The sequence below is a fragment of the Schistocerca piceifrons genome, chromosome 1 (genome assembly GCF_021461385.2).
Source record: "Schistocerca piceifrons isolate TAMUIC-IGC-003096 chromosome 1, iqSchPice1.1, whole genome shotgun sequence".
In the NCBI taxonomy this organism is placed as follows: domain Eukaryota; kingdom Metazoa; phylum Arthropoda; class Insecta; order Orthoptera; family Acrididae; genus Schistocerca; species Schistocerca piceifrons.
Window position 1 is genome coordinate 1,091,025,012 of NC_060138.1, and position 17,697 is coordinate 1,091,042,708.

General features: G+C 40.4%; 2 protein-coding genes across 2 annotated transcripts in view; one reads left to right on the plus strand and one right to left on the minus strand.

Annotated features, from left to right (window-relative positions):
• LOC124804806 (deoxynucleotidyltransferase terminal-interacting protein 1) overlaps positions 1 to 13,247 on the minus strand; it is a 112,460-nt gene extending 99,213 nt beyond the window's left edge. The window contains exon 1 of the mRNA XM_047265147.1: positions 12,815 to 13,247. Coding sequence (XP_047121103.1) covers positions 12,815 to 13,036 — 222 coding nt within the window. The 5' untranslated portion in view covers positions 13,037 to 13,247. The remainder of the gene's footprint in view (positions 1 to 12,814) is intronic.
• Positions 13,248 to 13,620: 373 nt separating this feature from the next.
• LOC124798228 (3-oxoacyl-[acyl-carrier-protein] synthase, mitochondrial) lies at positions 13,621 to 15,409 on the plus strand. Its single transcript, XM_047261544.1, has 2 exons — positions 13,621 to 13,967; positions 14,047 to 15,409. Exons 1-2 carry the CDS (start codon positions 13,950 to 13,952, stop codon positions 15,361 to 15,363), a joined length of 1,335 nt encoding a protein of 444 aa, XP_047117500.1. The 5' UTR covers positions 13,621 to 13,949; the 3' UTR covers positions 15,364 to 15,409.
• Positions 15,410 to 17,697: the final 2,288 nt, after the last annotated feature.

Sequence of the window (17,697 nt, forward strand, 5' to 3'; positions counted from 1 at the left end):
TGCTTCAAAAGACGAACATTTCTATTGGTGTGGTGTCCACAAATTGCCAGAGAGGTGGTCAAAAAGTATAGAAAGCAATGGTCAGTACTTTGACTAAAATGTTTTTACTTTTCAATTCAAAATTAGTGTTTCATTCTCACAAAAAAAATGCTCATTTCATACTGGTACACCTGGTAGTGATGCCCCCAGCTATACATAGAAGAAAATATGATCTTAATTCATTACTGAATCTGTCAGTGGTTCAGAAATGAGAGTAATATGCAGCCATAAACATCTTTGATAATTTACACAATAACATAAAATGTCTGACAAACAGCAAACCAGATTTCAAATTTGACCTACAATCTTTTCTTCTGGACAACTTCTCCTATTCTAGAGACAACATTTTAACTAAAACCTTTTAGCATTTGAAGCTATAAATGAACTAAATTTAAGGTTGTCAGCAGTTACACAAGTAGTATTAAAGACTTATATGTTCATCCTTACATCATCAATGTGCTATCTATTTTAATGTGTACATATCCAGGGTGTAACACCATAAACTGACTCAATTCCCATCATTTTGATAAAAATGAAACAAATGACATATGCAACATGTAATCAAGCTACTAACACATACACACACAATGACAGCAGTCTTTGCAAATATAATGCGACAAGCTCACGGCAATCGGTGGTTACAAGAGTCCCCCTGTAAATGGACAGTCCGCTTGACCTTAGACATTTATTACACTCCCCTCCAACCATCACATCTAGTTTCCACTAATTACATTATTTCTCACAGTGAGGCACAGTCCAGTCTAACAATATACAGTCAAGCTAGATTATGCTGCAGGCTGTTGTGTAACCTCCATTTCTTCTGATACTTATACAAAGAGATATCAAATTATGAACACAAACAACTTCACACTAACTGCAGTATTGCAGCAGTGAATCAATACTGTGGATACAGTTGTATGGCCATGTGGACAAGATTTTGTGTTTCTCATTCATCATCAACATGTCAAGACCTCTTCTATAGACTGGTTCCACAAATGCACACAATTTATGAGTATGAATCTCACATAACTTGTAATCAGTCTCTTGTTTATACAAGTTGGCTTTAGAAGCACATGTAGTACAATGAACCATCGCGAGGCTCAGTAAAAGTATAGGACAAAGCAGTGAGTATTGCTTACCACTTTCTTTGGGATTCATAGATTATGAGGAACCTTTCGACTAAGTTTCAGCTAAATTTGTACTGACAACTAGTGAGAAACAATACACTGCAGAATATCTACATTAGTGTCATGGCCACTGTTGGATACTCCAACTACCATGCCACATACATCACTTTTCATATTGTTGTGTTCCGGGTAGCCAGCCACACCTGTAACGTACCCCGCAATGCCAGTCCATCTGCTGCTCAACAGATGTCGCCTTTGGCAGATGAACTCATTTTGCTGCAGACCCACTGGCACATGCATCTGAGACGACAACATTATTTGGTCAGGAAAGCCATCTACATCTATTTTCTGTAAACCACCATGAGGTGCATGGCAGAGGGTATGTCCCATTGCACTATTTATTACACTTCCTTCCTGTTCAGTCCACGTATGGAGCTTGGGAAGAATGATTGTTTCAATGCCTCTATGCATGCAGTAATTATTCTAATCTTATCCTCACGATCTCTGGATGAGCAATACATAAAGAACTGTAGTATATTCCTAGAGTAATCATTTAAAGTCGGTTCTTAAAACTTTGTTAATAGACTTTGTTGGGATACTTTACTTCTATCTTGAGTCTTCCAAGCAGTTCCTTCAGTACCTCTGTAACTATCCCATGGATTAAACAAACCTGTGACCATTTGCGCTGTCCTTCTCTGTATATGTTCAATATCCCCTATTAGTCAAATCTGGTACAGGTCCCACCCACTTTAGCAGTATTCTAGAACCAGTCACATGAGTGACTTGTAAGAAATCTCCTTTGTAGACAGATTGAACTTCCCTAGTATTCTACGAACAAACTGAAGTCTACCACTTGCTTTACCCACAACTGAACCGATGTGATCATTCCATTCATATCCCTGCAATGTTACACCCAGATATTTGTGTGAGTTCGCTCAGTCCAATAGTGACTCATTGATATTATAGTCACAGGATACTACTTTTTCTCGTTTTGTGAAGTGCACAATTTTACATTTCTGAACATAAAAGCAAGCTACTGATCTTTGCACCACTTCAGAATCCTATCAAGATCTGACTGTACATTTATGCACCTTCTCTCAGATAGTGCTTTATTATAGCTAACTGCACCTTCTGCAAAAAGCCTGATGTTACTATTAATACTGTTTGCCATTGCAGTGCCATCCAGTGATAAGCTCACTATCTCCGATAGCTGTGGCCAATCGTGCAACTCCACTATATTAATCCACATGGTATTCTAACTCACAACCAAAGGCTGCACAGGCAGTCTCATATTGGAATCAAATACTGAAGTTGTATCACGAAGTTTCGACTGGCAGTTTTTCAATGAATGCGGATTAATTGAGCCACTATCCTCCTACCCTCGAATATGCTGTAATAGTGATGATTGTCAGTACTGTCAAATACTTTATCGATATTTGGACTTAGCCTCAGACAGAGATTGTACTGCTAGATGTACTGTATAAGGTGTGTTCAAAAAGTAAGGTGACTTTATATTTTTATGAAAAAATAGTTATTTATTCATCAATATTCATGATGTCCTCCTTCAAAGTAATCCCCCTCAGATACAATGCACTTGTTCCAACACTTCTTCTAGTCCTCGAAGCACTTTTTGAAGTGGCCTTGAGTACCTCCAGCAATGCAGTTTTTATTTCCTCAATCATTTTAAATGTTCGTCCTCTCACAGGTCTCTTCATGTATGGGAACAGGAAAAAGTCACAGGGGGCCAAGTTTGGTGAATATGGTGGCTGAGGCATGATTGTCGTGTTGTTTATGGCCAAACAATCTCTCAGAAGCAACAAGGAATGAGCAGGTGCATAGTTGTGATGCAAAAGACCTGAATTGTTCTTCCACAATTCCAGACGTTTTTATGCTTACTGCTTCTTGCAAACGGCACATAACGTCAAGGTAATACTTTATATTGTCCTTACGACCTGGTGGCAAAAATTCATGATGCACTACACCACCACAATTGGAAAAAAAAAAAAAAAACAACCCACAGTGAGCGAAACTTTGACATCTGATTGAACTGAGCGTGCTTTTTTTGGTCTTGGCTTTACGGAATGTTTCCATTGGGATGATTGGGCTTTGGTTTTGACATCATAACCGTAAATCCATGTTTCATCACCAGTTATGACCGAATTGAGCAAATCAGGATCGTCACTGACGTCATTCAAGAGCTCCTGAGCGATATTCAAAATTGAGAAGTTTTGGAACAGACTTCGCTGACACACAACTCATGCCCAAAACATCCGAAAAAATTGCACCACAAGAGTCGACTGATACGTAAACATCCTCAGCAACTTCTCTTACCGTAACTCGATAATTTTCCAAAACAATTTTCTTCACAGCTTTGACGTTATCATCTGTTGTTGAAATGCTGGGGCATTCAGAGTGAGGTTCATCATTGGCATCTTCTCTGTCATCTTGGAAGAGCTTGTACCACTTGTAAACTTTTTTTTTCTTCTTCTTCTTCTTCTTCTTCTTAGAGCAGACTCACTGTATGCCACTGTCAACATTTCAAGTGTTTTAGAGCACTGGATTCCATTTTTCACACAAAATTTGGTGCAAATTCTTTGCTCCATTTTTCATAATAATGAAAAATCGCCAAGCCCACTAAAACATGTCTAACCTTTCTATCTGTCAAAAACAAATGCAGTACGCGGTAAACTCAGAAACTGTGAACACATGTTCATGATGTGGGGGGGGGGGGGGGCAAAAAAAGAGGAGGAGGAGGAGGAGAAGGAGGAGGAGGAGGAGAAGAAGAATAAAGAAAGAAAGACTGATAATCGAATGTACATTGCCTACCCAATTTGAAAAGTCACCTTACTTTTTGAACAGCCCTCGGTATGCTTTTGTTAAAAGTCCTCATCAAGGTATTTGTGAGTTATATTAAAACAGTGTTTCTGGACTTCGACTAATTAATTGTGCAGTGATTTCAAAATACTACAGTGGCATAGTCATTCAGAATGACTTACCTCACCAGTACTGAGAACATGTTTCAATGGTGGTGCAGTCAGTATTGTGATCTGATGCCCAAGCATCCACTGCATTTCTTCACGTATTTGGTGATATATGGACTGCCATTACAGTGGTTCTGCTTCACGAGCATCTGCTGGACCTCACAGGTAAGACATTTTCTACAGCACAGTGTCTTCCTATGATTTTTCTGCCTATTAATGTTGATCTCGGCATGTTGATTGGATAGTGGACAGCATGATCGACATTTTCTCTGCCCTTTGGTCGCTCTTCTTGAATGTTCCTTGCATTTTCGCCTCACTAGTGTACACTGTGCACTTGAGTCTTGCATCTGATAGACTCATGCAATGTCTTGAAATTCTCATTGGTCGTGTTCTGTTCTAGACAGTGTAACAAATTGAACTGGCGGTTCTAGCATTTACTCCCCTCTAGATTTCATTGGAAAAATTGGCTGTTGCAGAGGACCTGCTGTGCCACCGACTGGCTATTGCAGAGGACCTGCTGTGCCACCGACTGGAGGACCAGACAAATTTGCCATGTCGGTGTTCAGTGAATGCCACCTGCATTTCCCATTTGATATGAAGTGGGAGCAATGGGCCAGCTATGTGGGCCAACTGTAACAACATTTCATCGCCCTTGGAACTTTCCATAATGCAACAAAGTGAGCTTTTCTCTTACCTAATGTGTGTGCTTCCATATTTGTCAAAAATTTTTCCCTGATAAGGACTTGGGTGATTTGAGTTATTCTGACATTAAGGACAAGCTAGGTACCTATTTTTGGAGATCATTGCTCATTGCAGTGACATAACATAAATTCTATCATACATGCAAGGCACCTGGCCAATCGTACACTAACTGGACTACTGCTTTGAGAGCCTCATTTGTGATTGTCATTTTAGATGTGAGAACAAAGACTGTGCTCTTTCTTATGCAGACATTGCAGTGAGGCATCTGTTAATTATTTGCACATCAGATGCTGGTGCCACAACGACCTCATCCTACACTACAGGAGTGCTTATTACTTCCGCAAGTCTTTGACCAATCCAGACTCTCAGATCAGATGCTTCACTGTATGCAACCGAAAATTTTTCAAATGAATTTTCAGTGTACTGTGCTCCCTCTGATATATTGAATGGTAACTAATGCTGAGCACTTAGACTCCGGGGGGACAAGTCCCTCGCCACCTGTCAAACCTTGCCCTCAATGTTTTGTCACCCATGACAGAAAATCTTGCTATTACATAAGAACGAAAAGTTTATTTTGCCAAAAACAGGGTCATAAGGCTGAAGTTTGTCTCAAGAAATTCCGTCACATCACCAAGTGCTCTACTTCCCCCAGTACCACAGACAATTCCGTACATTTGATTAATCTTAAATATTTTGTACATACAGTACATAATGTTATTTTGCATGCTGTTTCTACTACTGAAAAATCTGATGTTAATGCATACAATGATTTTTCATCAAATAAGGTTAGCTCCGATGTTACCTTTGACAATGTTAACTCTGATACTGGGGACCAGGTTTTTTCACATACTGAAATGTTTGTGGATATCAATATTAATGGTCAAATGATTCACTTTCAAATAGACACTGGTGCACCTAATTCTCTTATCAATGCTTCTGCTTATGCTTTGATTGGATCTCCCAAGTTATTCAAATTTACCAGCACTCAATATCTTGGGCCTTGACCTCTTCTCGGATTTGATTTCAGGATCTACAATTCTAACACCTGCATTCTTCTCATGGATGTGGCTGTTGGTGTGCACAGGTGTTCAATGTGGACCTGCCAGTCTGGGTCAGTGCTCCATCACCAGAACACCACAGGTGTTACCGGCTTCCCACACGGAAAACGACAGCTCACCATCGGAGCTGCAGCCTTCAAGAGGGGGACTAGGCTGGGACAGCACAACAAGACATACCAACATCCCATCATCGTACTATGACTGTGCTCTCCGGCACATCTGCCTGCCACCCCTTCTAATCCTTTTCTAACTGCAGGTCCTCCTGATGCCTCTTTCTGCATGGAGGAAGGGCGAGTTTCAATGTGGCTGCGATATACCGTAACTGATGCCTGGCCGTCACCACCAGTGAGATGAAGGGTTTGCAGTGTCAGCATGGATCCCAGGATGCATACGGACATCATCCATATTCATGGTAGTGGCCGACAATGGTTGGGTACTAGGACAACACCGCATACATACCTTCCAACAATGCTGTGTTCTGCGTTGCCGGCCTTGCTTGCAATGCAGTGAGCAGCACCAAATAGATGGCTGTTAAACAGGTGGTAACCCGTAGATCTAGTACACGAACAGATCTCCAGTGCTTTTTCCCCCCGAACCCCCATGAACCAGATACAATAGGAGTGCCCCTTCGTCACCCAATATCACCCCAGACTGTAACAACTGAACCACATCTTTTGTCAGAGGTTTGATTATGTATCATCATGCCCTGAAATGAGGGACATCCTATCAAAGATTGTTCCCACCTCTCCTGAAGTGGTGTTCCATAGCCCTCCCAACCCCCACAGTATCTTAGTCCATCCCTATGCCAATCCCACTCCCAACCCCCTGCCGCAGGGATCATGTCGCTGTGGTGGACCCAGATGCAAGACCTGCTCAATCCACCCACCCAGCACTTGCTGTTCCAATGCTGTCACAGGCCGGGCCATGTGTGAAGGTAGCCATGTCATATATCAGCTCTGCGGATTGCACAGCTTTTTATATTAGTAAATACTGTGTGTATGGTGTGTGTGTGTGTGTGTGTGTGTGTGTCTATATATATATAAATAAACAAAGATCATGAGACTTACCAAATGAAAGTGCTGGCAGGTCGACAGACACACAAACAAACACAAACATACACACAAAATTCAAGCTTTCGCAACAAACTGTTGCCTCATCAGGAAAGAGGGAAGGAGAGGGAAAGACGGAAGGATGTGGGTTTTAAGGGAGAGGGTAAGGAGTCATTCCAATCCCGGGAGTGGAAAGACTTACCTTGGGGAAAAAAGGACGGGTATACACTCGCAAGCACACACACACACATATCCATCCACACATATACAGACACAAGCAGACAATATGTCATTTGACTCCGTGCAACATCTAAGCTTATTGTCAAATGTATGATTGTGTATTTGTATCAAGTCAAGCACTGGCATGGCAGTCAGGAATGGTAAAGCAGAGAGGGCTGTGAAGAGGATGTCAGCCAATAATACATGGACCGACCTCTTTCTATGATGACAATGAGACAGCAGCGGCCTCTAGGCAAAGAGAACAACGCCGCTTTGCCTAGTCACAGCCCAGTTGAAGACTAACTGTTCTACGAGCTCTACAGCAGTGGCTTAGGAACTATATAATTTCACTCGTATTAGGCATTGTTTATACTGAAGAGACTTCTTATTTGTCTGTCGCCATTTGCTTGCGACACACAATTTTAAATTCTCAAAGTTAAGTATTGTCATTTATCTTACTGTAATAAAAGTTTGTTAATATGATCTGCTTGTATTGTTGTCTAGTGATCCGAGAAAGCAGTTTCCTAGGCACCCCATACTCAATGAGTAGGCAGGACACAACAGATATTGTAAATTGATAGATAAAAAAAATCTACTCATCAAGCAGTGGCAGGGGAACACACACACAAAAGGATTCAACTTTTACAAGCTTTCGAAGCCAGCGGCTCCTTCTTCTGGCAGAAGAGTTGAAGGGGAAGGAAGACTGGTGAAGGAAAAGGATTGGAGAATTCCTTCTCATCCCATCTGGGACCCAAGGTTCTGGGTGACTTTTCTGAAAAGAACCCTAAACCTCTCCAGTCCTTCTCCTTCACCCCTCTTTCTTCCCCTTCAACTCTTGTGCCAGAAAAAGGAGCCACTGGTTCCGAAAGCTTGTAAAAGTACAATCCTTTCGTGTGTGTGTTCCCCTGCTGCCGCTTGGTGAGTAGATTTTTTACCTATCCATTAACATTAAACAATATTAATAGTTGCTTTAGTAACTTCAGACTCTTATGCACATGATGCAATTCTCTATAATGATATACTGTCTGAAAGAAGTTGCATAAATATTCAGTCAGATCTTGACAAGATTTCAAAGTGGTGCAAAGACGGCAACTTGCTCTAAATGTGAAATGTAAAATTGTACACTTAATATCAATGAGTCACTTTTGGAATAGGCCAACTCATACACATACATGGCTGTAACACTTTGTAGGGATATGAAATGGAATGATCACGTAGGCTCAGTAACGGGTAGAGCAGGTGGTACACTTCGGTTTATTGGTAGAATACTGGGGAAGTGCAATCAGTTTACAAAGGACATTCCTTACAAATAACTTGTGCAACTGGTTCTAGAATACTGCTTAAGTGTTTGCACCCATACCAAATAGGACTAACAGGGGATGTTGAACATATACAGAGAAGGGCAGTATGAATGGCCACAAGTATATTTGATCTATGGGAGAGTGTCACAAAGATACTGAACTGGCAGATTCCTGAAGATGGCACAAACTATCCTGAGAATTTCTACTAACAAAGTTTCAAAAACCAGTTTTAAATGACGACACTTGCAATATACTACAATCCCCTATGTATCATCCACATAGGGATCACAAGGATAAGATTACAATAATTACAGCACAAACAGAGGCATTCAAACAATTATTTTTCCTGTTCTTCATATGTGAATGTAATGGGAAGAAACCCTTAAAAAAGTGGTACAATGGGATGTACTCTCTGCCATTCAATTTACAGTGTTTTGCAGAGTACAGATGTAGATTTAGAACAGTTTGAATCACCTGACTGACATACAAATTTTCACAACAGTGGGAGTGCTCCTGCTGTCATACGAAATCGCATTCCAGACCATAACTCTAGGTGTAGGTCCAGCATGTCTAGCACACATACACAGTTTGGTTGCAGGCTCTCAACTGGCTACCTTATAACCAACCGTCAGCCATCCTGGCACAGGGGCAAAACCAGCTTTCATCAGAAAACACAACAGACATCCACCCTCCCCTCCACTCAGCTCTCGCTTGGCATCACTGAAGTCGCAAATGACGGTGGTTTGGTATCAGTGGAAGGCACACTACAGGGCGTTTGGTTCGGGGATGTCCTTGAGGTGACAAGTTTTAACAGTCTGTTGTTTCACTGTGGCACCAGCTGCTGCTCAAATTGCTGCTGCAGGTGGAGTACAATGCACCAGAGCCATATACTGAACACAATGGTCTTCCCTTTTAGTAGTGCCAAGTGGCATATTAGATGATCTCATTCAAACTCAGTGAGGTGCTGATAATGGTGTCTTTTGTCACCTTAAAGGCATTCTTGACTAACCAACTCACCACGTCCAATCTCATTGGTACCGTAAAGTTGATGACCATTACAACATGTATTTTAAGCAAACCCAATTTGGATTCTCATAGTGGCGCTACTAGCATCACTCTTATGCAACTGGCACGACATTTGAATAGACATCAACTTTCAGATGTAGAAACATGCCTGCCAACTCTTTCTTAGTGTTGCAATTTTTTCCCCATCAGTTTATATCTTTCTACTTGTTTTACGTGTTCTTTGTACTTTGGTAATCATTGCTGACACAACCGGGTTGTGATTACCAATACCACTTTTGATGCAGACTTCTTCGTAGAGGTCAGATCTTTTAGTTGCCATTAGAACTATCTGTTCTAGGTAGTTTCAGAGAAGGAATTAGTAATGCTTCACAGGATGTCTTGTCATGCCTACCACTAACAATATTGTAATTTTTCCAGTTGACTGTTGGATGACTAAAGTTTCCAGCTACCATTACAGTATGATTAGGGAACTTACATACAAGTGAACTGAGGTTTTCTCTTACGTTTTCTGTTACATCAGGAGATGAAACTGGTGGGCGACAGAAGGATCCAACAACTAGGTTGTCCATCCCTGATACCGAGTTGTGCCCAAAAAATCTCACGTACAGCTTCAATTTCTATCTCAGTGGATTTTAGTTTCTTTTCTACTGGGACAAACACTCTACCTCCATTTTCTGTTAGCCAATCCTTTCAATATACACTAATTTTTCCTGAAAATCTCACAGCTATCTATTTCAGGTTTCAACTCCTCTCAACTCTTCTCCAAAGTAACTGAGAGATTAGTGAAACAATGAATCACCAAGTACTTAGATGACCATATCCTATTGAATAATAATCAGCATGACACCAACAGGTACAAGGACATTAATAGTGATAAATGGTTACACCCAAGAAATAGTTGAAAACTTGGATGACAATAATAGTGTTGTAGGAGTTAATTGGGATCTTTCTTAAGCTTTTGATACAATTATTCATGATATTCTGTTAGATTATTTGAAAGCAATGGGGATAATAGGTATAGAAAACAAGTAGTTTCAATCATCTTTCCAAAACAGATCACAGATGGAACTTCTCCCACCTCATGCTAATCATAAAATCAGATTAATATCTGATGCAAGGAAAGTAGAAAAATCCCAGGGTAGTACGCTAGCCTCCCTTCGGTTCCTTACTTATATAAATGACATACGCACCTCAGAAACAGCAGACAAGGTCATGTTGTTTGCAGGTGACACTAGTGTAATAGTGGGTGGTACTAAGGAATCTCTGCCCACTACAACTGATCAAGTCTGCATGTCCTTGCATTCATGGTTCAATGCCAACAAACTTGATACTTAATGTGAAGAAAACAAACTATTTACAATTTTGGTAGATGAATCAAAATCAAGATTCCATCTGGTACTTGGGGGGGGGGGGGGGTTGAGTTACAAAGGGTGTGATGCACCAAACTTTTAGAAATGTATGTTGACTAACACTTAAACTGGAAAGACCATGTAACTGAACTCTTCGCACAGATTCTGTTCTGAATGTTTTGCTCTGAGAATTTTTTGTATGGTTTAGGTCACAGATAGTGCTACAATGGCTTATTTTGGTTTCTTCTGGTCCCTTAGAGTTTATGGAATAGTTTTCTGGGGTAAAATTAACAACCAATTAAATTAAATTTTTACATAAATGAAATGTATTCACAGTTGAAAATATGACCAACCATCACCTGTATAAAGTAATGAAAATCTTTGCAGGACCGGGACTCGAGCCCAAATTTCCCACTTTATGCGAGTGGCTGGCTTAACTGCTTTGGCTTTCAACACACGAGCAGGACCAAACTTCCATGCCATCATTTCTGCATTACAACCTGTACTCGTACACACATTATAACATTACTATACAGGGGAGGGCATTTTAATTGAAAGTCGCAACCTACTATCAGCAGATAAATAAGATACTGTACTGCCTATACTGTTAAGAAGAAAGATCCAATATCGAAATTTTTACATTCAGGAATGGGATATTCACATCTTGTCACATAGCTCTCCTAGGGTTCACCACAAGCACCTATTTAAAAAGTTGTGTTTGCTTACTCTACCCTGCAAATGTGTGTTGATGACAAGAGCTAGACTCTATGACCTGCATAGCAACTCCAATTGCGACAGTTGTAATACTCACAACTCTTGGCCCTCCATATGGAACAAGTTGGAACAACTTGTGTTCAAAAAACACATGAGCTACTTTGGTGTCATTTTTTATAATGCACTACCAACAAACATAAAGAGGTTGGAGACAGAAATGACTTTTAGAGCAGAGTTAAAGTCATTTCTTGTTGAGAAATGGTTACACAATGAAAATGAAAACGTAAGCTTACAGGACAACTAAGCCCATTTATTGTTGAATTCTTTTGCTTCTGTTAACTGATGTACAAACTATGCTGTGTGTGTCTTTGCACAGAATGTTTCTGCTGTCGGTTTTCTGTTTCCTCTGGTCTAGATGCAGTGCCATACTCCACCTCTGAAAAGGGATCTGGTGCAAGCCTAGATGTGATGGACATAGAGTTTGCAGCTTTCTGTGTGTTCATACGATGAACTTTTCAGCAGTGCTACATAACATGCTCATGAGTTTTTACTTTTTCATGGATGTTCTGTATCAAAGTTTCATGATTTACTACATCACTGATTTACTTTTTGTGTATGTTGTACTTTTTGGCAGTGCTATGTAATGTGTTAATGTTTTCACTTTGTCAGTAGTGTTTTTATTTTCAGTATTTCTTGTGCATGTTGCACTTACAATGTGCACTGTGTATTTCTGATTCCCCTTCTAACCACATACCGAGCAAGGAGACTACTCCAGTCTTAAAGTACTGGAATCGCGTTTGGGAGGTACGCTACAATGTTTATTCCCCATCCAACCATCCTAACTTGAATTTTCCATGGTTTCCCCGAGTTTTTAATGTGAATGCTGAGATGGTTCCTTTCATTAAACCATGGCGGACTTCCTGCCCTATCCTCACCTTACTAACTTTGTTAGTATTTTATCTGTATTATTTCTGTGCTGTATCTGATATATTTGGCACCATTTTAATAGATGGTGTAGAGACGAATAAATAAATAAACATGCAAAAAATGCGCATTTTGCAATTACTATGGCTTCAAATTATGTTTACAATAGCTCTTAATAATGTCTGACTGTAAAATGTATACGAATCAAAGACAAAAACTAGAAAATATCGAGGAAGAAAGCAATGTACGTCTAGAAACTAAAACCAAATGCTAGAAAATATCAATATCGAAAGCTACGTATGTGTTTGTGATCTTTAAAACTTACCCATTCCACGAAATTCTCGTCATTTGGGATCTCTTGGACAGGAACTTCTGGTAACACACAGTTGTGAGCTGGTAATGTGGTCTGTTCCAACTGAACTGAGGTGCCAAGTGCAGTCGTTGAATCGTAATGTAACTCATGGTTAGAGTGTATCATTTCTCGTTGGACTTCTGTTAGCTCTGATGGCCAAGAAGCTAATCCTCTCTGTACAACCATTTTTGGCATGTGTTACTAACCAGCAACACTTGTTTATCTTAGTGTTAAAATAAATCTGGTAATGTCACTGAGAGTAATAATTATTCACAGTTTTAAAACAAGAAGCTGTTAAATTCTTTGAAGGAGACTAGTTTGGCAGGATATAAACAGAAAGCACCCATTTAACGCACAAGATAATTGTTTCCGTCACAGTACGGAAATGATATCAGCTGGATTCCGAATGCAGTTGGTAGAAAGCAGTTAATCTGACATTCAAAATACTCAGTGGACTATGCACAAAAATCATTTCCATGAATATTTAACAGAAACTTTAAACTTAAGCTTGTTTCTCTCTCACGTTGTGTATTTTGAAACAACTACAGTTCTGCCAACAGTTAACCACGCGTCCCGTAATAGATGAAATATGTCTGTCAAACCTGAATATGCCAGAACAATCATTTACTCAGAAAAAAATAAATGGAGAAATATATTACATTTATGTTGTAGTAAGAAGTTATTTTAATTTCTCCACTTTATTTTCGCAATAATACGTTTAATTTTACGGTTGAATTGTCTCCGAAACGGCGTTTATTTTCTTTGCCTAAGCAGTCCCGTATGGTGTATACTGTACAGTGTATACCAACAATAGCTAACTAAAAAAACAGCTGTTCGTTGTGAGGAAGTGGTCTTCGCGAAAACATTACAATGTTTATATGTCGCATTTATTCAGTTTTCCTGTACAGAATATGACATACGTAGAATACATTGAGTTTATTTGGTCTGGATGTCCTATATGCAATTAATACAGTGACTGACAGTTCTTAGCATGAGATTTTCACATTACAAGTTAATAGTACTCAAGCATAACATAAACTTAGTTACAGAATCTTGCAGGGTTGTTATATAGGTCATATATAAATTGAAGAACCGAGTTACTGAGAAAATGTGGAGAATACAGAGAGTTAGTACCTATTGAATATCAAACTTTCAAAATATATTTTCTAATGTTATACTCCAGGAATATTTATATTTCTTTACAGATAAAAGTCACCTCTTCGGCTATGGTCAGTTTTCAGCAGTATTCAACGGCGAAAAGACGTCGTGTTGTCGTAACGGGTATAGGAGTCGTTTCTCCATTGGGGTGCGGGGCCCAGCATGCATGGAACAGAATATTATCAGGTGACTGTGGTATTGTTCGTCTCCCCGACGACAGATATGGAACCCTTCCATGCAAAATAGCAGCTCTGGTGAAAAAAGGAAGCAGTGATGGTGAATTAAATATAAATCTTCATTTCGCTGACAGGGAGCTAAGGACAATGGCGCCAGCGACAGTGTATGCAATGGTAGCAGCAAAAGAAGCGCTAGAGGATGCAAATTGGTTCCCACAGGAAGAGGAAATGAAACAGCTGACGGGTGTTGCAATAGGAATGGGAATGGTTGATATGGAAGATATTTGTAGCACAAATGAATCACTAAAGAGGGGATATAATCGTGTATCCCCATATTTTGTTCCTAGAATTCTTGTAAATATGGCAGCTGGTCTGATAAGCATTAGATATGGCTTTAAAGGACCTAACCATGCTGTTTCTACAGCTTGTGCAACTGGTGCTCATGCAATTGGCGATGCATATAGGTTTATACAGCATGGTGATGCCAAAGTTATGGTTTGTGGGGCCACTGAAGCAAGTGTCAATCCACTCTCAATTGCAGGATTTTGTAGGTTGAGAGCTCTTAGTACAAAATTTAATGATGAGCCTTTGAAAGCGTCAAGACCATTTGACAAGAACCGTGACGGTTTTGTGATGGGAGAAGGATCAGCCGTAATTATTTTAGAGGAACTAGACCATGCTATTCAAAGAGGTGCTCAAATATATGCAGAAGTGTTAGGGTATGGTTTATCTGGAGATGCATCTCATCTAACAGCACCCAATGAAGATGGACTGGGAGCGACATTAGCAATGTCAAGAGCAATATGTGATGCTAGGCTACAGCCAGAGGAAATAAGTTATGTCAATGCTCATGCTACATCTACTCCACTTGGTGATGAGATAGAGGCAAAGGCTATCAGCAGACTGCTTGGTAAACACGGTGGTGTTGCTGTTTCTTCAACCAAAGGAGCTCACGGACATTTGCTTGGTGCTGCAGGTAATCTAGAATCTGTGTTCACCATTATGGCTATTAAGACCGGCTTCTTACCTCCAAGCATAAATATTGAAAATGCAATTGATGCCAAAAATGTACATTTTGTTTCAAACATTAAGAGAGAGTGGAATCATCAGAAGAGGATTGCTTTAAAAAATGCATTTGGTTTTGGTGGAACTAATGTATCATTATGTTTTTCACAATATGTGAGCTAGGTTTTCTTGTTTCGGTCTAATAAAACATGCCATACTTTTTGTATTTTTCTTTTTAGTAAATGCAATTTGTACAATTTTCAGTAAAAATTTTCATTCCATGTGAAGACAACTGCTAACAAGCCTGTGAAGGAAGTTGAAGACTGATCTCAATTTGAATATCAGATGTTTGTGACATATTGCCATAAAATAGTCCTACATCTGCCACAAACTCCTTTATCTGAGCACTGTGTAGATCCAACACTCCCAGCAAAAGATAATACTGCTGAATCATTTAGTTGTAGCATGTTATCCACCTATAAATAAGGTAGTCTGGGGAAAAAAGAACTAGTTATTTATTTGTCCCTTGATCATTCTGAATGATAGTTGGTTGATTCAGTGAGGGGAGCAAACAGTAAGGTCATCGGTTGGATGCAGGGTCATCACCAAATGTAGAAGAAACTTCAGGGTGTGCCCCAGGGAAGTGAGTTGGAACCCTTGCAGACAGTATTAATAGTAAAAATCAGGCTTTTTGCAGATGGTGCAGTTATGTATAAGGAAGTACTATATGAGAGAAGCTGCATAAATATTCAGTCAGATTCTCATAAGATTTCAATGTGGCGCAGAAGTTGGCAACTCCTACAAATACCTGGGTGTAATACTTTGTAAGGATATGAAAATGTAATGATCACATAGGTACAGTCGTGAGTAAAGCAGGTGGTAGACTTTGGTTTATTGGTAGAATACTGGGGAAGTGCAATCAGTCTACAAAAAGAGATTGCTTACAAATCACTTGTGCAACAGGTTCTCGAATATTGGTGAAGTGTGTGGAATCTGTACCAGATAGGTTTAACAGGGTATATTGAACGTATACGGAGAAGGGTAGCACAAATGGTCGCATGTTTGTTTGATCCATGGGTGAGTGTCACAGAGATACTGAAGGAACTAAACTGGCAGACTCTTGAAGACAGATGTAAAGTATTTTGAGAAAGTGTATTAAGAAAGTTACAAGAACCGGCTTTAAATGACTACTCTAGCGATATACTACAAACCCCTTATGTATCGCTCATGTAGGGATCTTCAGGAAAAGATGAGAATAATTACTGCATGCACAGAGGCATTCAAACAATCATTCTTCTTCCGATCCATATGTGGATGGGACAGGAAGAAACCCTAATGAATGGTACAAGGGAACGTATCCTGTGCCATGCACCTCGCGTTGGTTTGCTGAGTGTAGATGTAGATGCAAGGCTACATTTTTCTGGCCAAGTAATTTGTACCAGTGATGCAGCTAGACCAGGATGAAGAGTTGTATTTTGTGGAGTTGGTGAGGGCAGAAAGAAGGTGAGGCAATGCAGAGGAAGGGTTTGACAGTGAAGTGACTGACTACCTGCGAGGGAGAGGCAACAAAGGGACTGGATAGCCTGGATACGAATGTAGGCACCTATAAGTTCACCACTGGATACAGATAGGTGGACAATTTGAATGTGGCACACGTTGAAAGGGAAGAGTGGATTTGGAGGAGAGATGAATAGTACAGAGGAAGACGGAGATTGTGTAGAGGAGGGTGTTAGTGAAGGGTGAATGTAGTGGCAGAAGGGAATGGGTGTGCACATGTGGGACAGGAACGAATAGAAATTGTGGCCAGGATGTTAGCAGAACTGAAGGATGTTTTGCAAGGATAATTCCCATTTATATAGTTCAGAGAAGTTGATGTTGGGGTAGAAGGTCCAGATGGCATGAATTGTAAAGAAGTGTGTTCTGCCACTGAGTGGTCAGCTCTACTCTTGGGGTCTGATGGACACTCATTCTGGTGGACAGGTGGTTGGTAGTCATCCCCCACATAAAAGGCTGTGCTGAAGTTACAGCAGAGGTTGTGTGTGGTATGACTGTTATTACAGATGGGTATGCATGTGACAGGACTGGAATAGGAATTGCTGGGAGGATACATATAGTCTTGTGCATGGGTCTTCTATAGCGATATCACATGTGACGAGGGGTTGTGACTGGTTGTAGCATTAATACAGACCAGATTATTTTCTATATAGGATCCCCCCCCCATGAACCATGGACCTTGCCGTTGGTGGGGAGGCTGCGTGCCTCAGCGATACAGATAGCCGTACTGTAGGTGCAACCACAACGGAGGGGTATCTGTTGAGAGGCCAGACAAACGTGTGGTTGCTGAAGAGGGCAGCAGCCTTTTCAGTAGTTGCAGGGGCAACAGTCTGGATGATTGACTGATCTGGCCTTGTAACACTAACCAAAACAGCCTTGCTGTGCTGGTACTGCGAACGGCAGAAAGCAACGGGAAACTACGGCTGTAATTTTTCCCCGAGAGCATGCAGCTTTACTGTATGG